At 32.9% G+C, this 26,764-nt stretch overlaps 1 protein-coding gene across 3 annotated transcripts; it reads right to left on the bottom strand.

Moving 5' to 3' along the window:
* Positions 1–1,698: 1,698 nt before the first annotated feature.
* LOC134717392 (uncharacterized) lies at positions 1,699–22,720 on the bottom strand. Of its 3 annotated transcripts, none has more exons than XM_063579982.1 (2): positions 21,960–22,720; positions 1,699–3,915 (listed from the first exon to the last, which is right to left on the bottom strand). In XM_063579982.1, the coding sequence occupies exons 1-2, from the start codon at positions 22,057–22,059 to the stop codon at positions 1,823–1,825; spliced, it is 2,193 nt and encodes a 730-aa protein (XP_063436052.1). In that variant the 5' UTR covers positions 22,060–22,720; the 3' UTR covers positions 1,699–1,822. The 3 variants fall into 3 exon arrangements, with proteins under 3 accessions (XP_063436052.1, XP_063436053.1, XP_063436051.1); XM_063579983.1 differs by lacking the exon at positions 21,960–22,720 and adding an exon at positions 11,046–11,180; XM_063579981.1 differs by lacking the exon at positions 21,960–22,720 and adding an exon at positions 6,051–6,286.
* Positions 22,721–26,764: the final 4,044 nt, after the last annotated feature.

Raw genomic sequence — 26,764 nt, 5'->3', positions numbered from 1 at the left:
TGATTGAACTTTATAATTTAGCTAATTCAAATTACAGGATGGCTTCAATTGCAAAACATTGTCTTATAACTTTCTACAAGGAATTGTATATTTAAAAATACAATTCCTTGCTTTCTATTAGAATCACTTGTAAATGTTTTTACAATCATGTCACGTGGATTTTTTGTTTTGATCAATTAATACGATAAAATTTAAGACTTAGTTCCGTAGCACAAAAGTTAATTGGTTTCTGGCCCAACCTGTATCTGTTTTCATCTGATTTTTAAAGCAGTTCATTTCATATACTTTTGCAAACATCAACAGATTTGAGGTTTTATTGAATCTTTGCTATTTGTTTAGATAGCTAGGGTAAGGTGTAATGTTTGATATTTTTAGAATTCATGTTGCAACTTTAGTTACATATTCAGGTCTGGATTTCCCCCTGATAATGCTTATACAGTTTGAGGCTTTGACTTAAAACACCTAGCCTTGTCTTCTTTTAAATGTACCAGTTGTAATTGAAGCACTTATTGTAAATAGCTTCCATCAGCTCCTATTATTTTTGTCCGATTTTCAATCAGCTAGCTTACCAACAAAAAGATTTTAGATACCAAGGGAATATCAAAGCTCATAAGCCGAATAGAAACTGATAATGCCATGACAAACAAACGAAAAACTAAGAAAAGGCAAACCAGACTACAATGAAAAATAACTCTACTAAAAGTGGGTTGATATGAGGTGACAGAGAAGAATTACGTAGCAAATTCTGTCCACAGTATATCCAGTTCCAAGTTAACAGTGTAGAGTCAGTTAAAAAAAGGTTATTGTTTTTAAGGCCTTTAGTCATAGTTTTCCGTTCTACCTGTTTAACCACCCCTTTGGCTTATCTTCATACATGTATGTATCAAACAAAAAAACGTAACATTTTGTTATCCTCCATTAAAGGTTTCCTTTGCAAAAGTCTTGTCTCTTGTAATTCACAATTACGGTTTCTATTTATATTTGATTTTTAAATTTGTTTATATGTACTTGTTTCATTGTTTTTATGCATTGTAAAGCGCTTAGAGTAAATGTTTATTTAGATAAGCGCTATATAAGCACTGTAAATAATAATAATAATAATAACTTATCATCTCGTTCCTACATGCAATAGTATTATTATTGGTTAATTTTAGCACCAGAAGTCCTGCTCCTTTTTGGCATTGCTTAATTTCATGCTTTTCTCAGATGTCTGTACACTAAACCCGATAGTTGTGTTCGTTGATTTTTATTTAGTATGTTGTTTTGTTGTTGCTGATCATAAGTCATATTAATTGATTTTAATAGATGTTTTTGTTCTGCTGTTACACCCTGTCCAATCCGAGAAAGAGGTTGACCATCAAAAAACACGTTAAACCCTCCGCATGCATTTTTCATGTGTCTGTCCCAAGCCATGATCGGTCAGGAGCCTGCATGTAGTCGAGTGTGTTTTGACATGCTTGTTCATCGTTTAATGTTATTAGGGTAAATCAGTTCTTTTTTTTAATTGCTTCTTATTTTGTTATCCCATTGATATACCTCATTGTCTTCATTTCCGTATACAGGTCTGCACATTGTTGAAGAATATTCGGTAATCTGTATGTGGTTACATCCTTCTCCTTTGGTCTTTGGTGAATATTTGTTTCATTGGCAATCATCCAACAGCTTTTTTAATTTTTACATATCAAGATATAAACGAGGCAAATTTAAAACGATTTATATAATTTAAATAAATATACTTAAAATTATTAAATGAACATCGTAAGATAGTGTTTATATTTTCACCGGACTAGTATAATAGTAATGATGATTTCCGACAACATCATTATGCATCGTCAAAAGCGTTTCCCCATAATAAAAGTTTAAGTTTTGGATTTGAAGACGTCACAATTCGCACGCGGTATCTAAGGTCATCAGATGCAGCGGCTGGATTAGTGAATTCACGACCTAGTCGATTGTAACACAGTTTCATCAAAGTTATTGTAGGATTACATTCCAGAACATCTAAAAGTTTCGAAAACCCATCATTAGTAATACCACACATATTTAGTCCTAATGTTTTGATGGACTTGTTGCGTTCTAATGAAGCAGCAAGTTTGGAAATGCCAGAGTCAGCAATGAAGTTCGAGCTTAGATCCAAATTCTTTATAGTCTTATAGCTTTGAATGACGTCTGCTAATAAAGAGCAACCGGAAGCTGTTATTCCACAGTTTTCTAAATTCAATTCCAATAAACTTGTCTTGTCATTCAAATGGCGGCACATCATTTCTATGCCGTCGTCGCCAATGAAATTTCGACTCATGTCAAGTTCTATTAATGTTTTACTTTGTTGAACGCCTTCGAATAATATCCCACAACCAATCCATGAAATATTTGCACTTCTTAGACGCAGTTTTGTCAGTGACCTGTTTTGTTTAAGCATATTGCCAATAGCAATACAACCACTGTCAGCAACTTCGAGAAAACTGAAGTCTAATTCATTAATACATGTACTGTGTTTCAATGCTTCACAAATGTTTTTAAATCCATCACTGTCTACTCCTGTGGAGGATAAATTCAGGTTTTTTATGCTTGTATTTTTTTGTAGGAAACAAGAAAGTAATTTGGCCCCGTCATTGCCGACAGAATTTAAACGTAAATCTAAAACAGAAATATTCGATTTTGGCAAACCAACTGCAAGTGTGCCTATATCAGCTCCTTGCATTTGTGTTTTTCCCACATGAAGTTCTAAAATGCAATCATATTTTTCTATCAGTGTTGCCACGGCTTTAGCTCGGGAGCCACGCAGTGAGTAACCGGAAATACTAATGTTTATCATCGGCACGCTCAAGTCAAGTCCTGCCACTTCATCAATCAAAGTGGTATCACTGGACGATGACATGTACGAAATTCGGGAAGATCTTTTAAGAAGCATAGAATCGCGAGAATAACGCTTATAGTCACGAGCCTTTTCCAATTGCACTAATGGTTTCAACTTTCCAAGTTGGTTATTGAAATATCCTATCTCGAACGTTATTGACATGTCCTCGTCGGGTATACCCGCTGAACAAACGCCAGTGACTGGAATGTTAAAAATAATGTCATATGTTTCTTTCATAACGTCAAGAATCACAGCGATATCCTCATAGGTTAGTTTTGATTTGAGAACACCACAGAAACTAGTGAACTGACTTAATGTGCCTTCCATTAATGACTGCATTAAACTTTCACAAACTAATCGTCTATCAGGATGGCCTTTAAAAGCCTGATAGTCAATTGCAGATACAACCTGTTTTTCTGATAATTCGTCCAATAAGATTGTTGGATCCAACGTTTGACAAAGTAGTTCAGAGGCATTTTGAATGACCAATCGATGACTATCAGATGAAGACACATCTACGGACATTTTTCGTGATCTGCCAATTGTTCGCCGTGGATTTAAGTCCGGTGTAACTATTTTAATTTTAGAAGAAGAATATGGTGACCCTAGCATTATTGTGTCAAACTCATTAGACAATGTTTTCTCGTCATCTGGATTTTGTATTTCGTTTTGAATGTTATTATTATTCACTAACTGTTTTGAAATGGTGCCATTCTCCTTCTGAACAGGAACGACATGCGCAGTTGGTACGTTGCTGTCGCGTGCTCGCGAGCTTTGATATGCTTGAGACATGACGAAAGAGTTTCGATCCGGAGGTCCAACAAATGATGAACGTGGAGTACTTATGGACGAAGATCTAAAGAGAAATAGTCTTGGTGGTTTAGGTGGTGGTTTCAAGCTGTTAGTCCTTTTACAATGTTCATCCGGAAATAGTTGGTGACTAGCATCGTATTTCTCATCGTCTTCTCTGTGAAGAAGATCCCTCTTCCCTTTATCTCCTCTCCGTAACGAAAATCTCCTCCAAAACCTCCAAGGCTGTGCGTTTTCGCCTTCAGACTCTGAAAAATAAATGAAAATTGATTTAAGACTCGTCTGGCCAGATTCTTACACTTACTGTCTAATCTCACCACCTTGTTCTCTTCGTTTTAAGTATAAACGTGTTTGTTTCATATATTGTAATGGGTTTGTTCATTCGAGACGATAAAGACAACATAGCTTAATTAATGACATTTATATATGTGAACAAAACATACTGTGTTTTGTCATTTATATGTGAACAAAACATACTGTGGGGTCCACACTTCAATAAAGCAGCAACTAAACAACAGAAATAAGTTAACAAAACAAATTATAAAGAGTACACGTAGTCTGCCCTGTACAATAAACCAATGTCAAAATACTGGGTCTCTGTTTATGTTTGTTGTTAGCTTTATTTGATGTTTCTTTCTTAATGTAATGAGAGATGTTGAACTTTTATGATAGGTATCATATACTTTTATTTTCAGTACATAATTTTATGCAAACTTAATAGTCTTAATACGTGTTCGTGTTTAAGGTCAGGATAAATTCCTCAACCTACGCTTGATAAATACAAAAGTTGATGATGTCAATATCACTCCGACTTCTTTTAATATCTTAAAAGGATAATGTTATGACTTCGTCCTTAAGAACCTGATAATGAATAAAAGAATAACATGACTTGAAGTAATGCAGAGGTGAACCACAACCCAGAATAAAAGGGGGGAGTTCTTCTATATGTCCCTATTCAAAATGCATTGATCGTCAAAAAAAAGGGAGAGGTATAATTCCCACCCTCTAGATTCGCCACTAAGATAGTGTTCCTTTTGTTACAAAGCATGAACGATGTTTATTTTTCATAATAATAGACATTATTTCATTTACCAATCATGGTCCCTTGTCGGGCAAAATATATAAACGTCATAATACAATGATGATTATAGAACAAGTTTTTAGTGAAATACAATATATACAAAAAAAAGATAATTTGGTAATAAACCAATCGAATATGACAATTTAGTATCTTAAAAAAATGTCAAGTCTTTGTATAGAAATGTAAAAATTTAATGAAATAATAAAACTGTAAATGATATATGAGTCAGCATTGTTATGACACACATGCTGTTCATTGACGATCAATTAATTTAATTGTAGAAGCATATTACTGCAGCTAGTATTGTATGCAAGTAAAAAATCAATTCTGCTAGACACCTCGTATTACTATTTTAAACTTGGATGCTGGTAGGTCAAACAGTATTCATTACTTAGAGTGTTTTCTTGTTTACAATGAATATACTAAATAAAACCAAATTTGAAAAAAAAAGAATGTGTGTGTGTAAAAAATGACAGCTGGTAATAACCTTTGCCATGACCTTCGATGTGTTTTCATCTCAATTTAACCCATATAAAGTTTTTTTCCGGCCAATAAGGGAGGATTTATTAATAACAATTATTTCATAATTTGTGACCACCGAATTAGTTTTATAATTGTATACGTAAATTCTAAAACAATTTGAGTGATTGAACAATGAAAATCTACTCATGTCAAACTAACCAACAGATACCAACATCTATATAGCTAATTTAAGTATAGCATTTTTTGTTCATCCGTAATCACAAAGTCCTAGTTATTCGGACGCATTCATTCTTTATTTTTAAGATTGCCATTATAATATGAAAATGATCTCTTTTTTGTGTTCCGCTCTAAATAAGAAAAAGATAAAATAACCAACCTTAATGATGAAGAGGAAGATAAGCAATGATAATAGTTCCAAGTCACGGTATATCATATTATAAATTCTGGATAAAATCGATTTGCAACACGTAAATATTGACTAGTGTAATATAGTCGAGACATTGATTACATAGAATCCATTCGGCTATGGATATTTTTAATGGCAAATAAATGGATTCTCTTTGTAAAGAAACAATAGCCATGTGATGATTTTAAAAGTCAAAGTTTCCTCTCGCGACGATCACCAGAATAGAAAATCAAATCGAATAAAAGGAAAATAAGTGCTTTTAAAAATAGCTTTGTTTTATTCTAAAAAGCCATTTTCTGGTCGAAATTTAAGATTCGAAATTGAAAACGGTTTTAAACAGAATGCACTAATAAACCAGAGTCTAACCTGCATTTGAATACAAATGCAATAACAAAACAAAAACAATGCTTCACCTTCATCGCTGTCCCAATTTTCGGACCACGCGGCCTCCTGTCGTCTGCAGTTGTAGGAAGATCCGCCAAAAAGTGAATGCTTCACATTTACCCACACTGAACAAAACGTCATCCTTGAAGTGAATATCACACATGAACAAGGCAATTTAGGACTGTTTTAGTTTTCAATATTATGTAAATATAGATGAGTCAGAAATAATTTCCACCATAAAAGGCCATTATCTTCATTAAATTGGCAGCGTTTAATATCAACAAGCAGCTGCTGTGAGCAAAACTTTAAACTCGAATTTATAGGTTTGCTTGAGCATTCACACAGATGAAAAGTGATAACTTTATAATTTCCATTTTTTATTAAAACATTCGTTTCGGAGCGTGGTTTCTAAAATTAAGACTAATTGATTCCAGAATGACTTTGCAATGAAGCAAATCCAACAGAACTTAATAAATTGATACGAAAAATTAAAACTATTATCGCACGGCAGACGGTTTACTTTAAAGCTGCCAAAATCCTCAAGTGTAAATTAGTTTCATTATTCATGTTCATATAATATACATCCTTCTAATAACTCCACGAAGAAAATCTAAATCAACTTTTTAAGATACCGTAGACATCTGGATGAATAGGAACATTGCAGTTCCATGAATGATAATTTGTTAATATAATCGAGGATTTATCAATACTTATATAAGTATTGCACGGCAGGTGCTTGCACAATTATATTAACATCCAGAATAAATAACTGAATGATAACAAAATTATGACTTAGATTCATCATATTTATGTCAGTTTTACTATGGCAGATGGATAGTCAATATCGAATGACTTGGTTAGCATACATCAAAAGAATGTCTGCCCGTTGTTTTTCCGAATGGATGAACCTCTTCAATCAGATGGCTAAATCCAAGCATTTGCCGTTCTGAGGATGTTCGGAAATTGAAAGTAACAAAGTAAAATCTGCTACTGCAGTAAAAACAAAGATAGATAGATAGATATAATTGATGGCAATAGATAGCATGTGTTTTCATCATTCTTCGATGCCAAAATTCCAAACTCTCATAGAATTCCGCGTAAATAAAAACCATGTTACATCATAAGTGGTAATATGTCAAAGTATTCCTGATAATTAGAACCATTCTTACTAACACATATTATCAAAGCAGAGGATAGGACGATTTTCATTACACAGTATAATAACAATAAAAGCAAACGGCAATTACATTATACAAAGATCTTAGAAGAGCCATGAATCTGTGAAGTCAAGTTGTAAACAGATTTTTTCAATATGTATTAAACGTCGGTTTGAATGTATATCGAAGGGGCCACTTCAAACTTTTTTTTTGGTAGGGGTGAGCAGCTGAGACATCAAGTACCCCACCCTTTTCATATATTTCGTTTATCACAAATAGATACCTTGTCATATATTAATGAACAAAAAAACAGACCTATAGATATATATTAGGATATTTTTCATCTTCTTGTACATTAAAGTTTACAAACATTTTGAGGTCCCACTCGTTTTACGTTTTTGTTTAGATGCAAAGCAGTCGCAATAATCACACCTTGCTTCTCCAATAAATTCTTCACTCCTCTATTTGCCCCTTTTATAACTTTAATTATGAAGAAATTTGAAAAGACAATAAATATTGTTTTATCCGATAAATGTAGTAACACTTCAGATAGTATCACTTTTACTGAGTTTACATTAATTAAAAACTGATTTGTCGTTCCCTCTTGAAGGACGCTAACACTATGCTATGGAATTTCTTCAAATGTTTCATGTATGCAAAACTTTCAATGTTAATTAGGTGGAAATGTCAAAATGATTGGATTTATTGCATCTATATCTAACCTCAGTGAAATTATCACATTGAATAAATAGAGTTTAATTGGTTTGACAAATAGCTGATGCATTTACGACTGAGGTTTAACCGCATCCAAAATAAATACGAACATTTAATTAGTTTCAGATACTTATAATATATATCCAGCAAGTGATAATATCAACCTATTGATATATTTAATCTGAATTTCTCACCCTTTTCATATATCATGAAGCATGAAATAGTGACCTATTCCAGCGGCTCATCCCTACCAGTCATTACATAGGAAGTGGCCCCCCGAGCTCTCACAGTTATGAGAAGAATTGCAGATCAGTGGATATGGTACAATTGTACTGGTCATCCTTGGTAAACATGCACATATGCTTACATGTTTAAAGGTAAGAACAAGAGTACCATTTAAAAGAATATAAAATCAAATAAACAGAGTGCAAATAACTTAAAGTATACTACAAACGGTGAAAGATACAACTATTGCTTTAAAAAATAACTTACGAGTCTTTTGTATAGACGAAACGCGCGTTTGGCGTATATACTAAATTTAGTCCTGGTATCTATGCTGAGTTTATTTATAAACAAATATAACAGTTAGTAAGAAGAGCATGTGCTAGATTTAGCGGCACTGGTTTTCTTACACTATATTTGGGACTGGTAACCTATATGATAGATGGACACTGATTAGTTTATTGCATCAAGTCGAGAAATGCATGGAAATGCCTAAAGTTAAAGCTTTTACATTAGATGCTAATGGTTATAACACAAACATAAGATGTGGCATGTTTTCTAATGTGACAATCCCTACGACACAAAACGACGTAGTATAGTATGTAACTGTAGATCACCGTACATCCTTCAACAATGAGCAAAACTTATACCTCACATGCAGCTATAAAAGACCCCTAAATGACAATATAAAAAAACAATTAAATAGAGGTCTGATTTACGTACATAACAATTAAGGAAAAATAAATTGGCGTCCCAATCCTCTCCTATAGGATAGTGGAGTAACCTCATGGAGTAACAGCACAACATAAAAACAAACTATAAAAATCAGTTGAAAAGGATTATAAGCATGCGCCGAACATTTTAAACGAAGCATATTTATACAAAAACGAAGATCAATACTTCTGAGTCAACCATTATAACAGTTCCACAACAGTTTTCACACATTCGCAATAGTTGGCAGTATAGGCTATATTCAACAGTTCTCAGACAGTAATTATGTAATATTACTAGAAAAATTGTATCATATTCAAATAAAGACAAGTACCAATGACACAAACCTTTGGCGTGGGACAGATGCATCAAGATCGTTGTTATTGCCTATTACTATGTTAGTCCCTTGTGGGTTCTCACAGAAAAACTACTTTCAATTTATATTTTCCAATAGCCAATGTTCTGTTACAGATCGGAAATGTATCATGGTCGTAAAAAAGTTGAGGAGATGGAGTAATGTGATTATATGAAGTAGATGAGAGGTACCCATACGGTAAAACCATCAAATACTGACACATCGATACATATCTAAATAACTATTGTTACTCTACATCTGTTTATTGTTGTGGTAGCCAACTATCAATGTCTTAAACAGATGGTTCCTCAATTGTTATGTTTTCATACACTTGGGTGTCGTCAGACATGATTGTACAAACGCATTACTATCCATTGTTGAAAATTTGTATAAAGCAAGAAAAGTGTGCTTTGGTAAAAACATTAATGATGAGGTATTAGGAATTTGTACATTTGCACGAAGACGTCTTGCAAGGCTTTTTCAATGTTTTGATTTGATGACGATGCAAGGCTATATCAATGTTGTTTCCAAATTTTTTCCTATCTGTTCTTATAGAACCTACAAACACACTCCACCCATTCCATATGGAATTTATATGTCTAAATCAAAATTCTTTTGAAATAATTAGGAGATTTGATACAAGAAATAGAGTTAAATCACATACGTGATCGTTTTTTGTGTGATAACCTGAATTCTTTTTTTAATACCCTTTAAAATGTTCAGTTTGTCCTTCACTTGAAGCCAACTTGAACTTGATTCGAGGGTTTCTTCTCTGATTTACGATTCTCATATATAATGTTTACGGACAGACAATGGGGTTATAAAACTCTCAGTAAAACTGGGCCAAGAATATATTGTCTATTTAATCAATAATTAATGTAAATATTTAAAGAAGTTATGTGTCATTAGTCAAATAGTTTGTCTTGTCTAAAATATGTCACGAAAACGATGATTATCAAATCTTATTGTTAGTTTTTGTCAGAACTGTCAATTGTAGATCAAAGATTAGTAAAGAGATATGTGATCTATGTTTGTGTGATAACCTTAGGTGACAAGAGGTGTTAGTTTAATTATCAAAATGGTATACAATTATCCTTGTTATTTTTAGTTATTTGTGTACATGTATATATATGTGTCAATACTGAATAGTTTATAAAATAATTCCAGGCTATTCATTCCACTCGACTGGATTTCAAACTCAAATTTTGACGAGTGCATATTTTGCTTCCAACATAATTCATTCAGTCTTTCAGTTAAATAAAATAATCATAAAATGTGAGCCAAAAATGCAATTTGATGATCATGTGCGTAACATGAGAAGTCCACTACAATGAACTAGTAATAAATTTATGGCAGTAATATGAACAAAGAATATGAAAACTATAACAGGTTATTAAAATATTGCATACGAATATTGAATTCAGCTCTTAAAACTTGCCAATAGGTTCGCATCCAAATATCGTTTACTATTTCATTAAAATTTAAAATCTTATGTTTTGAGGACTGTGTTATAACAAATGTATTTCGTCTTCAACCTCAACGAAGGACACAATTTACGGAAACGGCTTAGTCATAATGGGTGGTGATGGTCTATGAAATGTATTGTAATTTATGCTTAGGTATGTTTCTTTATAAATACTTTATTAAACTCTACCAAATTAAACAATAACCACCGAAATACTACGGTTATGACCGAACTCTGATAAAATGCTTCCAAATGACAAAAGAAAACTCGCAACTTCAATATATTCTGTATAATTTGTAAATTGTTTAAAAAAAAGAACCTTTTTTCCTCCGTTTAAATGTTAATTAACTAATCAACTTAATCTACGCAGTGTAGTGTTATAGATCAATTACAAACTTACTTGACAATTCAGTAGACATTAAAATTTCCAATGGAAGTTATAAGATCTTATAACACGAACTAATCCCAAGTTTAGTGTTCAATGGTAGCATCTGGCGATTGGATATGATACCAAATCCCAATTTACACCTTAGCCTCCTAGTGTCAAGTAAATAGTGTCTGCCTGTTCTAATTAAGTTGGCTGTAATTAGAGCTTAATGACTAGAGAAATGATGAGTTGTAAGAGATTAAAGCAGTTTAACCCAAATTAATGTGAAAATTCGAGAATCCTTGCATTCTGATCCGATATTCATATTTACTTTCATGTATTCCGATGAATTTAAGTGTTGGCTATATTATTGCCAGTTGATATGGTCTTGTTATGGACATAATACTTTTATTATTCCATGTTTTTAGGAATGGGACGAATACTTTACTGGTATTTTTTTTTCCAGAAATATTGTATGCGGTAAATGAGCTAATCTTTAATCGTTTAATAAATGTTCAAAATACCCATACTGTAACAGTTGTTGAAGAAAGGATATTTAAAAAAAAATCCTGAATCCAAGAGACATTCTTAAAAGGGAAGTCCGTAAATTGTGAAACAATCAAACTCTGGACTATATCGACTCGAAAACAACTGTTATATACTCCTGACTTGGAACAGGCATTTACAACCAATCAAATGGTTAATTTAACCTGTTTTTACAGCTAGCTAAACCTCCCACTTGTATTTATAACAGACGTATATAGTTATGATATGATAAATTCTTAACATATCTAATGCCAATTAGAGAACATTAACCTATCTAGATGAAATGATGTCGACATATGTCCAAGGAGAAAGGATTTGTAAATAAATATACTGTCGAGAATAAGTCGTGTCAGTAATTGGGTTACACATTATAAATATCAATACACTAAATATCACCAATTACCATAACATACTCTTCCGATATTGTTAGTTTGTATTTACAGTGAATAGAAAAATAAAAACTAGAAATGTGCCAAAGAGATAAAACGCCACCAAAGTGCAGAAAACAGCACAAGGCCACAAATGGGTCTTCAACGCAGCGATCAAAATCCTTCATACGGAGGCAGGCTTCAGCAGGCTCGTTAACAAATGTATATGCTTGAGCATGGGAAGGAACGCCGAAAGAAATAAAGAAACTTAGAACGGACGTTAAATGCAGCGGGTTAACATGACTTGTGAGATCAGAAGTCTTAAACTTAATTGGTACAAAAAAAGTTTTCAACAAAAATACTTTTACAATTGTGTACGAAAACTTTGAAGTGCGAGTTCATTCTTAATGAGCCAAATTCATATCTCATATATATATCATTCTAATGCAACAACGTTTGTAACGTTCATTTTGATTGGATAACGTCATTCATTTACATGGCATCAATTAGGAGATAACTGTATTGTATTTTAAGCTCCGACGGCATCAATTGGGGATTTGATGGTCGCAAATTAAGTTTACTGGCGACGCGTTAGCGGAGACAGTAAACGGGTATTTGCGACCATCAAATCCCCAATTGATGCCGTTGGAGCTTAAAATACAATATTGTTATCTCCATTCTAATGAAACTGACAGAAAACAACGTTAAAACATGTATTTAAAATCTGTCATATGCCGTCTGCGCTTGCGCGTACGTCCCATGACAAATCAAAATCAAAATGAACGTTACAAACGTTGTTGCATTAGAATTGACGATTGATGCTAACGGACGTTGGCGCAAGCGCAGACGGCATATGACAAATTTCAAATACATGTTTTAACGTTGATTTCTGTCAGTTTCATTAGAATGGAGATAACACTATTGTGTTTTAAGCTCCGACGGCATCAATAGGGGATTTGATGTTCGCAAATACCCGTTTACTGTCTCCGCTAACGCCTCGCCAGTAAACTTAATTTGCGACCATCAAATCCCCAATTGATGCCGTCGGAGCTTAAAATACAATACAGTTATCTTATTAGTATCACTCGTCAGGCTCGTTCAAATCTCAGTCTGTTCTTTAGTTACATCTTCATTACAAACAAGACAAACATCTAGAAAACTATATATTTGGTTGCTCTTAGTAACTTCTTTTTCTAGCAAAGAATGTTTAACAACATTATAATTCAACGCAAAATATAATAAACTATTCAATTTTTCAAACAACAGAATGTCAAAATACATTTAAATGAACGTAAATCGAACTGTATAATCATGACAATAAACGGTTACTGTGAGTCGCACCTTTCATGAACAGACAACATAACAATTTCCCTATATAGTATTTTAACAGAACCAATACGTCAAGCTAATCAAAGGAATACACGTGCGTGTGCTATCCATATATTTAAATCCAAATAGCAAGAGCCCGTCATACACCTTTACTAACCAACTATTCAGTGTTCATAGAAAAGCGAATGGAAAAGAGCAGATAACAAAGTATAACTTTCTCACTGCATGGTATAACCTAAAGTCTCAACAAAAAGAAATTTAAACATTAAATCTATTCATGTACCAACTTTCAATGCATGTCATGTATAGTTACGGGAAGAACGAACGCAACGACTGTTGAGGCCGCGTAGTCAAAAAAGGTTGACGCCTAAAACGATCGACATATATACTATATCGTTACAAAATATTATTTTAAAGTCTGTAACAGTCTATTATCTTATCTCATCTTTGAATACTTTGTGTGTTTCTCATGTAAAGTTGCTGAAGTTTGCCTTTCGTACGCCGTCACCTCACCTCACCGTCGCAAATGCTGAAATATTGATATATTTCCTAAGGCTTGCTATTGCGATGAAAATTGAAATACAAAGTTACATAGATATGATGGAATTAAATTATGACTTGCCTACGTAATTGTCGTTTTCGTGCATTTACACTACTTGGCTGTTTAATTTATAGATTTAATATTATAGGATGGTACATACTTTACGTGTTTAGATCTTAAGTTTCGTTGTTTACAAGTATCAACAATTTGATCTGTAAGATTAAACACTTTTTTCTTTTGTTGTCCCTACCTATTTAAGTGACTTCATAAGTTTCGCATTTAACCTGCACGCAAATAAAAAAAATATGTTTGTTTAATCAGAGAAAAAACAGTAAACTACGCGATATCTAAAATACTTTAACATGTCTGAAACAGTCGATACTGGTGATGTCAGACGTACCAAGTTTTGACGAAATCACGCCACTCTTCCCGATAAAGATCATTGTTAAAGAAAGGTGATGTAATGAATCTGATTTAAGAGAAATTGTTCATACATATAGCTGTGTGCATAAATGACACAGCAACCTATCAAAACAAGAATCCAAAAAGACATCAACGAGTTCACATACGACCTTCAGCACTGAATAGACGGGTGTTTTTACACTATGTCAATCTCATAAATCGAGCCGCGTATCGAAAATTGCAAAATGAAGGAGAACATTTCGTTGCTTGTTTACCCTGCAAATTAAACAAAATGTAGAAATTGTATTACATCTCATTCCTAGTTGTGTATTTTTTTTCCATTTTACTTCAATTTGTCAAGGACATATATTATAGTCAGGTATATATCCTTGATTTACCTCTATCTATTACTTGTTTTAACTCACGAATTTGTTGAACAGGCCGTAGGATGACCTCCGGATGACTTTTTTGTTTGCCTTGATGAGTTATTGTATCTGTGATGAATCCCATACTAATTCAAGCGCTGTACTTGTTTCAATCTATTTCCACTTTCTAGTTTACGAATAACAATCAACCACATTTTTGTTATTTTAAAGTTACATTTGTTTAGCTATATTGTTATGAAATATTCGTATTCGATACTCTTTTAGAATTGTGACTGCTACAGTCCACAAAAACATGCTCCCCCATCCACGTGTAACGCGCAGGTCCAAAAATATCAGATGTTTATCAGATAATTTTAAACCAAGGGTCTCAAGTCAAATCTCGTCTTGAAGTCAACCTTAGTCCTGTGAAGTGTTGTTTTTCTGAAGGCAAATAATTTCCAATCTTATCTTTTCTTTTAATTTGAACTAGAGGCTCTCAAGAGCCTGTGTCGCTCACCTGTTACTGTATTTACTGATGTCGGTCATCTTGGTTGGTAGGTCATTAGACACCCTAGTTATGATTGTGGCCAAGTTTGGTTAAATTTGGCCCATTGTTTAAGAAAAGAAGATACAAGTTACAAAAAATGACGAAAAGTTGTTAGAAATTGACTATTAAGGGCAATAACTCCTTAAGGTGTTGACTGACAATTTCGGTCATGTTGACTTATTTGTAGGTCTAACTTTGCTGAACATTATTGCTGTTTACAGTTTATCTCTATCTATTATAGTATTCAAGATAATAACCAAAAACTGCAAAATTTCCTTAAAATTACCAATTTTAGGGCAGCAACCCAACAACAAGTTGTCGGATTCATCGGAAAATTTGTGAGGGAATAGATCTTATTCTAATGGACATTTAAATCTTTAAAGATTTGCCCTAAAATGTCTTGGTTTCAAAGATATAAATCAAAAACTACATTTTACCACTATGTTCTAATTTTAGCCATGTCGGCCATTTTGTTTGGAAGGCGGGGTCATCGGACACATTTTTTAAACTATATACCACAATGATAATTGTGGCCAAGTTTGGTTATATTTGGCCATGCAGTTTCAGAGAAGAAGATTTTTGTACAAGTTACAAAAACATGATGAAAAGTTGTTAAAAATTGACTATTAAGGGCAATAACTCCTTAAGGGGTTGACTGACAATTTTGGTCATGTTTACTTATTTGTAGGTCTTACTTTGCTGAACATTATTGCTGTTTACAGTTTATATCTATCTATTATAGTATTCAAGATAATAACCAAAAACTGCAAAATTTCCGTAAAATATCCAATTCAGGGGCAGCAACCCAAAAACAGGTTGTCTGATTCATCTGAAAATTTCAGGGCAGATAGATCTTGACCTGATCAACAATTTTACCCCATGTCAGATTTGCTCTAAATGTTATGGTTTCAAAGATATAAGCCAAAATATACATTTTACCCCTGTGTTCTATTTTTAGCCATGGCGGCCATCTTGGTTGGATGGCGAGGTCACCGGACACATTTTTTAAACTAGATACCCCAAGGATGATTGTGGCCAAGTTTGGTTAGATTTGGCCCAGTAGTTTCAGAGGAGAAGATTTTTGTAAAAGTTTACGGACGACGGACGACGGACGACGGACGACGGACGCAGGACGACGGACGACGGACGCCAAGTGATGAGAAAAGCTCACTTGACCTTTCAGGTCAGGTGAGCTAAAAATAAAATAAAAAATGTTTATAAATTCAAATTCAAATTCAAATATTTATTGCCATATAAACTAAAACATTAAGTTTGTGACATATAAAATAATAAACAATATAACTATATTTCACATATATATATACACAATCATCCATTTACAGTAACTATTCCAGTGTCCCCATAATGTATACATTTTTGATTTAATACTTTACAAGCTCCTTTTACAAACGAAGCCTTAAACATAAAAATAAGACAATACTAGTATATGGTATGGTATCACTGTCAATGAGACAACTACCCACCAGAGTTCAAATGACGAAGTTAAACCTAATACTAAGTATTAGCACAAACAAAACTCATTTACAAGTCTCCATTCAGTATCTTCTTTCAAGATAATGTCATCACTATGTAAGGAAAGTGTCAGATTATTTAGTTGAGTCATACTTGTACTATTACAGGGACGAAACGTTTATCATGCTGATTTAATATGTTGTTACTGATGTCATGAATATAACAACTGATTATTAATGGTGTCTGAGAAATTTCATTTCTACAAAAATGGTTAAAATGTGAACGAGCACAGGCACTTGGTTCTCAAAACATTTAGAGAGATACATACAAAAAGATGTGACATGAGTGCCAATGCGATAGCTCTTCATACAATTTGTAGAAGTAAATTATTATATGTAAAAGTAAGGCCTTCAACACGGAGCCTTGATCCAAACCAAACAACAAGTTATAAACCTAGAGGTATGTTTTATACAAATGAATATGTTAGGGGGGGGGGGGGGGGGGGGTCAGAGTCCAGTGCCTGTGGAACGAGGTAGAAATCGTTCATGGTTAAAAACAGTAAATAATCATCTTCTAAATTGATGCTTATTCTGACAACTTTGTTTTGTAGGTCTGTTCCTAACTTGAAGACTAAAGCTGGTGTTTACAATTAACAATGTACAGGAATCACCCACCTGTTCGGGTGAACGACTTTTGATCTGACGTTGATTACAGGTATCAATTATCAACACTTTCACTAAAGATTAATCTAAACAACTTCTTCATACGTCACATTTACTTCTATTCCTGTTCAACATATAAAAAAAAGAAGTCACTCACACATAAAAGCACATGATGCGACCCCATATATCCCATCCTAAAACTCTCAAAACACGGTAAACAATAAGTGAGCTGTCAGAGTGACAGCCATCCTATGCAGTTAACAAAATACCAAGGATCATTACTCTTAAACGGAATGACTTAAACTCGTCAATATATAACTTAACCCCCATTTATAGTCATCAGTAACAACATATATAAAATCAGCCGCCCGCCACACGCCGTATATTTACCATTTTTGATATTTTGTCGGATTTTTCTTTCGGAAACCCAGGGACAAAATACAAAGGCAACATAGTTTTGGGACTTATGGATCAATAGCGTATATTCTAATGTGTTTAGGAAATACAACACTAATTCATGGCCCCATTGCTTTCTATGTTAAATTCCTCCATTTCAAGCAGACACAACTCTCTTGTTTTAATTTCAAATAAAGTGGCAATCATTGCATGTCAAAGCAACACCTTATGGTGTCTTGTACTGAAAAAAATCAGCATACCTTTAATGGCATATAAGAAAGAACTGGTCCCCGGAACTTCGGATGTACCAAAACAGGTACTTCAGATCTGACAAACAGACAAAATGTACCCTATTTTTCAAATTTGGTTCAGATATTTTAATATTAAAAATTAGATGTCAAAAAGTGTTCTACAGTGATCACCAGTTCTTCAGCTTTCATTTGATACCAAAAATGCCAAAATATTCTACATATTTACATGCTTTCTGGCCGGGCCCGAATTAGTGGTGTGACACCTTTAAGCTTTATTTGCTTATCTTAAAAGAGCACAGTTGCGTATTCAGGTTTATGAACAAATCAAGACGCTTATACAAGACAACTACAACAGCATACTTAGTCGATTGACAGCCCATTTATATTCACTTGATGGATATCATATGGACTTTTATCCGTTCAACGTTTCAACTGTTAACCTTAATGTTCAGGAATATTGTTTCCTTCTTAAAACAAATGTTATATCAAAAGGTTATTGACCAGATTTGAGGACAACAGTCGATGATCATGTTCGTCTTTAGTCCTGTCATTAATCATGTATGCATCATTCAGAAGGGCTTAGGTTCTCATATATTTTATGTCGTAAAATTTCAAGTTGACTGTTTTATATAGAAGGTTATCAGATATACACGTATATCACGGTTTTATAGTACTTAAATATAAAATAGATTGGTTTTTGATTTTTAAATCGATATTTCTCTCAGAGTACCCCAAAAACATACAAATAAAACGCAATACCTTTCTCAAAATGCAAGTGAATATAAAACGAGGGGATCACGACGTATATAAATGTAGACATCATTATAACACGTTTTGTTATACATTATAATTATTTCACTTTTTGAATTAAAGTTGACCTTACTGTAGGGGTCATTTACTACATCCGCTTCTCTTTGCCTCTATTCTGTTATGTAATAATATTACCAGAAGATTGCAAAGGTCAGAATAAAAGTTCAGCTTCAATTTATTTTTCCTCAATCTGTATCATTTCAAACCTTACAATCCTTTATATTCAAATATATTTATTTACATTTTAACGATCTGTTTTGTCCATATCATACCCGTAGCCAGGGGGGTTCGGACGAACCCACCCCCCCCCCCCCCCCCCCCCCCCCCCATCCTTGAAAACGAATAAGCACTGTTAAAGTCAATGTTCTGTTCGAATTGTGACTGTTAAAGTCGAGTTTGTGAGTCAAACGAACCCCCCTTTGGAAATTCCTGGCTACGGGCCTGCATATACATTCGTCGAAATTGATTCTTCCTACAACCTCTAAATTGAAGTTCTGAACCCTATAAATCTTGATTCCATTAAACACATGTTAAACCCTATGACAAACACGGATATTTGCATTTATACAGAAAACAAATGTTATTTTTGTATAAAACAATATTTAGATCATGCATGCAGGTCCGCAAAGGCATTTACGCTATGTGAAAGTTTTTTCAGTGGCATCATAACTGTCATTTAAACTCATATTCATAACCATTTTTTCCTTTTGAGATATGACAATTGATAATTCTAGTGTCCTAACCTCATAGATACCTTTTACAAAGACATCTTGTGCTAACTGTTTAGTTGATTAAGGCATAGGCGGATCAAGAGGGGGTGGGGGACCCGCCCCCTTTCGTTAGGAAATTTGGTTGGTTATATAGGGAATCACTGAAGCATGATTTTAGCGGCCCCCACTTAGGATAGTCAGTGCCCCTCCCCACCCTTATGGGAAGTTCTGTTAACGTATGACAAAAGAGGTTATTCTTGGAACATTTGTACTTTTGTTCGGACTACAAATAAGACGAGTAAAAAACCTCATGTCTGTCTCACCAGAAGTGGACTTCTCATCTCACTTATAGTTGGGGCTGCATTTTGTTCCTTGCTCTGTCCGTCAATCTAACTGTACGTCCAAGCATATCTGTATGTAATTTACTTCAATGAAAAGATCGTCATCAGTTTACATTGGAAAATACGCGTGTACTTCCGTTGGGCTTTAATATTATACTATGTTTTGCAAATAATGTAGCCATCACGGACTTCGGATGAACTACGCGAAACTTTGCTTATAAATGTATCCCTATTGAAATTACATGTATGTAACCTTTTGACATTGAAATTTCTTTTTTAATTTTGTCATGGGAATAAAGAGACAACGTACTGGGATTCGATTTACACGTGGAAAAATGCCAACAGGTTCATACTTTAAGCAGGTGTGCGATCACAACATTTAAGCTCTTAAGCACTTGGTTATCGATATGTGATAACTGATTAGACTTTTCTATAACTAATTCAAATTTTTAATCTAAAAACACAAATTGTGTCACTAAATGTGGAGCACGGTATGATTTTATATCAACAAGCTTAAAAGTACTTTGACCTTGGCTTTTATTTACTGCGAACTTTTTCGTGATATCATATCGGGGCATTTTTATCATTGCTTCGTTTGTATACATGTGTGTTTGTTATTTTTATACAATTATTTAAAAGGTTCGATGTTTCCCGTTCTAATTTTTATTGAATTGAATCCTATGTTTTTTTCTTATGTCATTGGTCAGTTTATAGTCCTATAACAAAAATGGTTTGAACATTGATAGTAATAAAAAAAGTATCCGATAAAAAACGTTGAATGTAAATGATGTCAAACTCCAAAGTCATACATGTATATTATAGGATCAGTTCAGTTTACAAATCGATCAAACCTAAATGTAAATTATTTTCAAGAAGCATATAAAACAAAATAATAAGAAATACTATGGAATAAGCAATTACATGTATAGTCTATTGTCAAGATAATCTGCTAAAGCAAACTGTCTTTGGCATGTAGATATAAGAAGTTCATTTTCGGATTAGTAGAAACATACATTTTAGGCCAAAAAAGAATTATGTGGAAATTTTTTAGCTTAAGATGACAATTGAAAGATATAATAATCAAATTCAGAAAGATGATAGTCCAAATTATTGACATGATTTTCGTCCGGTCATATATATCCCAGAAACACGACGTTTCCGATGAAATCGTTTCCAGGATAAACAAAATTCTGGATTTTCTTAACCTAATGATAGATAAGTGAGGTAATCCTGGATTCCAAGATCAAGCTAAAAAAAATATGGTTTCAGAAAATAACTAAGGATTAATTAAGAAAAGTGATAACGATAAATAACCTTATTTGTGGTACATATACATTCAATACATTATCATACTATTTACTTTTGTGACGTGTGATACAGATAGACAAACCAACACATTGATTCCTTATAATTTCCCCAACAGATGTCCTTACATCAGACAAAAATAAACATTTCCGTGCTTGAACTTGGCATTTACTCTCAAAGGATAATTGTATAATACTTATTACGACATATAGAATTCATCACACTAGATAGGTTACAATTGTGTCTGGTTGAAGAAGAAGTCCCAAATGTGTATGTAATTGCCACATTGATTCGTGTATGTTTCTGTATATATATGTTCAATCGACTTCTGCGATCAATTTAGTGTGAGAGGATATACATGTAAATGTTTTCAAAATGCGTTTGCCGTTTACTTTATACTTATTTGGTAAATGTTTTTTTTTTTGGTAGGTTTGTTTGTTTAAATGTGTTTATTTTAAATGTATTTTACATGTATTCTTATTCAAATAATTCTGTAAACCCTTCCTTTTCTTGACAAACATTTGTCAAAACTAAATATTTCATCTGGCCTAACAGGGCCAATACATCAGACTAAATATACTTCGTTTGAAATTTACCATAACAATTTTGATCTGCGGTAGCAAATGTAATATTTATTTTCTTTTTTATGTTCTAATGTAGTTTACATGATAATATATGACGGTTTTAAACATGACAGTTAAAAATACAAAAAGTCCAAATGCACAAAATATACGACTTTAATAACCCTGTGAACCAGAGACAGATTAAAAATGAATTTACCAGTTTAAATCGTTTAAAATAAAATCTAATCAGCTTAACCTAGAGTACAGTTACTGGTTGAATGTGAAATTTTTAGTCCCATTTTATATTTGTAAGCTTAGCTTGATAACTTTTGACTCACCTTCAACATTTTGCTTTGGAATGGGTCCTTTAGAATAAGGTTGAAAATCTGAATCCCTCTCTGCATACCGTCTACTAGCACAACTTAACTTTCCACCCATCGTTGTGACTTTTTAACTTGATTTAATCCATTCGGTCTAAGTAAATTTCACTTTTCGATAATAGAATGGGGTGATATATTCTTCACGTTTTCACCTAACACCAGAAACATGCATTTACCTGTTGCTTACTGCACATGTCTGCATTTTCTGATTATATAAAATATGCAATTCACCTGAGAATTGTCAATAAACAACACAGGCAATACACGTCTATTTATACTTAATCACTCATTCGTCACATCCCTTCATTAAATATCTTCCTTTTGTAATGAAATATTTCCCTAGTTGTAAAGGCGGAGATCTTCTTGTCTATTAGCTATAATTATATCTGTTTCGGGTCGTCAATGATCTGAAATTTTAATCCGTGTTTCGGTTTGACCCGTGGACCGTTATATGAATATATACATTTGAACATGTTCACGATCGATTGCATGTTAAAATGTTACATGAACGAGCAGTTGTTTATTCTTCTTCATTCATAGAGTTTAAAACCCAACTTTGGCCGAATTTCAATATGTAATATTATCACCTTAATGTGTGTAATAAATCCGAATAGTTTTTTTGTTAATCCTTGTTAGTAAAGCGCCAACACATATTATCCTATTAACTTTCCTAATGGATCAAATAGATTACCTGAAAACAGAGATGTTTATTTTTCCGTCGACACACCTGTCTTTTTACCTGTGTATCTATCAATCGTAAAGTTATGATATTGATATGATATTTTATATTTATCAGTTAAACATTTATTTTTAAAAAGAGTACGAAATGTGAAATTTGATTCCAAACTTTAGAACAATATTTGTAGACACATTGTCGAAGACTTGTCAAAATAGGTAGAATACATATATCTCTCGTGACCTGATGTATTAAAAGATAAAAAAGGAAGTCACCTACATATGTTCCTACATGGAATTTATACTTATTGTATTTCTTTTGAACTAATATTGATCAATTTGACTTGTGACTGTCCCATGTCTGTAAATCGGGGGTTATTGTTGTTTGTGGCTGTATGCATAGTATTTATTTCTCATTTATTTTTATGTACTTTATAAATTAGGTTGTTTGTTTTCTCGTTAAAATTGCGGGATCTTTTTATAACTTGAAATGCTAAATGGGGTTTGCTCATTGCTGAAGACCGTATAGTGACCTATGAATGCTGCTTTCTACGTCATATTAAACTTAAACGTATGTTAGTGTCTTCTGCTCGAACATTCTTCGTGTGTTGTCCAATGGAAATAGATAATCGCTGAGAGTCTGGGTAAAATAATCTTCCGCTTGATCTGCACGTGAGAACGAATATATATTCTTTAGCCGTTTTATTTCTGTCGAGCCTTCGACTATAGTCCTACATACCGTCGTCGTGCTCGTCGTCCACAAATATTCACTCTGTGGTTAAAAGTTTTTGAAATTTTAATAACTTTCTTAAACTATCCTGCATTTCGACCAAACTTGGACAGAAGCTTGTTTATGATCATAAGATAGTATTCAGAAGTAAATTTTGTAAAAATAAAATTCCGTATTTTACTCTTAAATTGGTCTTTGTTTTTCTGCCAGGACACATAACCTTCACTCTGTGGTTAAAGTTTTTAAAATTTAAAAACTTTCTTAAACTATCCTGGTATGTCTACCAAACTTGGACAGAAGCTTGTTTATGATCATAAGATAATATCTAGAAAGAAATTTTGTTAAAAAAGTTGTACCTGTTTATACGTATTTTACTTATAAATGGACTTAGTTTTTCTTCCAGTAAACATTACATACAGTCTGCAGTAAGTTTTTAAAATATTTATTAAACTAATAAACTATCCTGGATTTTTACCAAACATGGACAGAAGCTTCTTACAATCAAAAGATAATATTATGAGGAATTGATTCCTCTCCTCATTTTTGTTGAGCCTGCGATGAACAGCAAAAGTAGGCGAGACACTGGGTCCGCGGAACCCTTACGAATTTTTAGATTATATTTGCATTTTGTTTCAACCAGGGCAAACGAGAGGATTCTGAATTTTGGTATTACATCTATGGTGTTTCTAACTACTTTATTTATTACATAATACCAATTATCAAGTAGACATTTACCTCAATGTCTTACACCATATGCACGCTCGTCTCAATGTATACTTAAAACAAATGAAAATTCATCTATCATCTTTTAATGTTGTACTCGCACCCCATAAATCTACGTTGATTGTTTAACAAGGTAAAACTGGTAAGCTTTGGCACCAAAATTCGCCGGAAAGTAAGTATATATGGGCGTTTTTCAATAAAAGCGTAACTTTCAGACCTAAAAAAAAGTGGAAAATCAACTTGTCTAAAATTTCAAGAGTTATTTTGAATACCTCTATTATAGAACTGTTTGCAAACAAAAATTGCAATCTTAAATATTCTTTAAAATGATATAATTTTCATAATTTGTGTACTGTTTCGTAGGGGACTTGTGTCCCCATCGAAACTTCTTCTTAACACACATATTTTTGCAATTTTAAATGTTTCCTATAGACATTCCAGTTTGTTTACTTTAAAAACTAGAAAAATCTCATTTTTTTCTGAATTAGAAAACCTTTTTTTATCGATAAAGAGTAGACAGAACTTCACATATGAAGGTACAACTCATGTTACGTAGTGGACATTTTGGTGCGTTTCGTAGTGGACAAAACCGTTTCGTAGTGGACAAAAAATTTCGTAGTTGACATCAACCCTATTATATGTTTATAAAAACATAATATAAATTACATGAAACTAACCCTTGTTATTTGTTTTGCACGAATATAATTGAAAAAAGATTTAAAAAAGACTGCATGTTAGTGGTAGTGTCCACTATGAAACGTTTTTCTCCCATACTTGTTTCGTAGGGACCGTTTCGTAGGGGACGTATTCGCATGTTTTATTCCCCCCCCCCCTAATCCCTACATTGCAATAGTATAAAGATTGGCTGTATTCATCAAAGCATGTATTAAGGTGGTATGGGAGTCTAAAATAAAAATGATAGAATTTGTTCATACTTTGCCAAAACGTAGTATCTATTGATATATGTTGAAAAATATAATAAAAATGATAGGTCACCGTGAATTTTTTCGAGCTACAGGACTTGACAAAATGGCAAATTTTGTATGGATTATACAGGAAAAAACACCATTTTGTGATTAGAAACTAAAAAAAATGATAGAATTGTTAAATACTTAAGAAAAAGATAGCTTTCAGACAATGCTTTTATAATATCAAAAGAAAAGATATGGTCACCGTAAGTTTTTTCCAGCTAGAATGCAAAATAGGAAAATTCCATGTAGAATCCTTCAGAAAATATACTATTTTTGAGAAGTACCTCCCCTTAAATGCCAATTTGAAAAAAAAATTAAAACCACCAAAAATAATCAACATTTGCAAAAATATTTATAAGTTATATTCTTATAAATTGGTTCTTTTAAATGAAAATTCACATTATATATTTGCATTTCTGCATCAAATTTTGCTAACTTGCTAGAAAATCTGGACCTTTGGTTCTCTGTTTTTTACAATCCAAGATGGAGGAAGACACCCATACCACCTTAGCGAGGTATACCTTAGCTGTACACTGAGATTTTTTTCATAATTCTAAAACCAGATACTGAAGGAGAAAAATTTGACCCGTTTCGTAGTGGACATTTACAAAAATACGGTATCACTCTGGTGCATTTAATGTGCTCAATTTTTCTTACCAACTATTTAATTGCCGTTATAAGAGCATCACTTCTTTTGTAAGACCCTAATGTTTATATCTCTTGCAAACAAAAATTACACTGATTTTAGAAAACTGTTTTTTAGCAAATTTTAATGACTTCGTTTCGTAGTGGACATTTTGTTAGGGACACACCTACTGAAATTAAAAATACCATGTTAAAAGCTGTTTATTAAAATATGTTGGCTCTAAACATACTTTTGAATTGTTAAAGAACTTATATTAAATAAAAATAATATTTATTTCTACACTTTTTTACGATATTTTTTAGTATGAATGTTGAACAGGTGGTCTAGGGACATGCGATTTTGGTTGTTTTGGACCATTCAGGAATCAATATCTTATCAATCCCTCTAAAAAAATAAACTGTTTCTTTGCTTTAAAATGTTAAATCTAATTCAATGTACCGACTGCACAAAAATTACTTGCAAAGATCAAACACATGTTTTTAAAGTGGCTAGGACAAGAAAGTACGTTTTTATTGAAAAACGCCCATATATGCTGCTAAGTTTTCGATAAAAAATCACCGAATGAAATATTACTTGTTGATTAAATTTCATAGATTCTTAATATCTGTAAACACATGTGCTGAGAAACTGTTTAGTACCGGTATATTAATATACACATGCATTCAATTTGTTCCATACTTTCTTTAACATTATTATCACGACCAGATTCTCGTTTCTTTAAAATGTCAACTTATCAAAAGGTTAACACGAAACTGTTGATGGGGTTTATAAATCTCACTTTTTCATGGTTTAAAGCATGGTACAAACATGTTCATATTTTTCTCACAATGTCCTTTAATATATTTTGTGTATTTTTTCCTTCAGAATCGACATGCTTTATAAAAATCTCATCAAGTTCCGTTAGTTTACAATTCCTTACACAATTAGTAATTAAATTATGGTCATAAAAAAACAAGTTACTGCAAAGATACACGAAAAGTAATGCATTCAATCAGAGACATATAATACATAATATTAT

The sequence above is a fragment of the Mytilus trossulus genome, chromosome 1 (assembly GCF_036588685.1).
Source record: "Mytilus trossulus isolate FHL-02 chromosome 1, PNRI_Mtr1.1.1.hap1, whole genome shotgun sequence".
Lineage (NCBI taxonomy): Eukaryota > Metazoa > Mollusca > Bivalvia > Mytilida > Mytilidae > Mytilus > Mytilus trossulus.
Note: the sequence above shows the minus strand (reverse complement) of the source record. Positions and strands in the feature narration are given on the sequence as shown.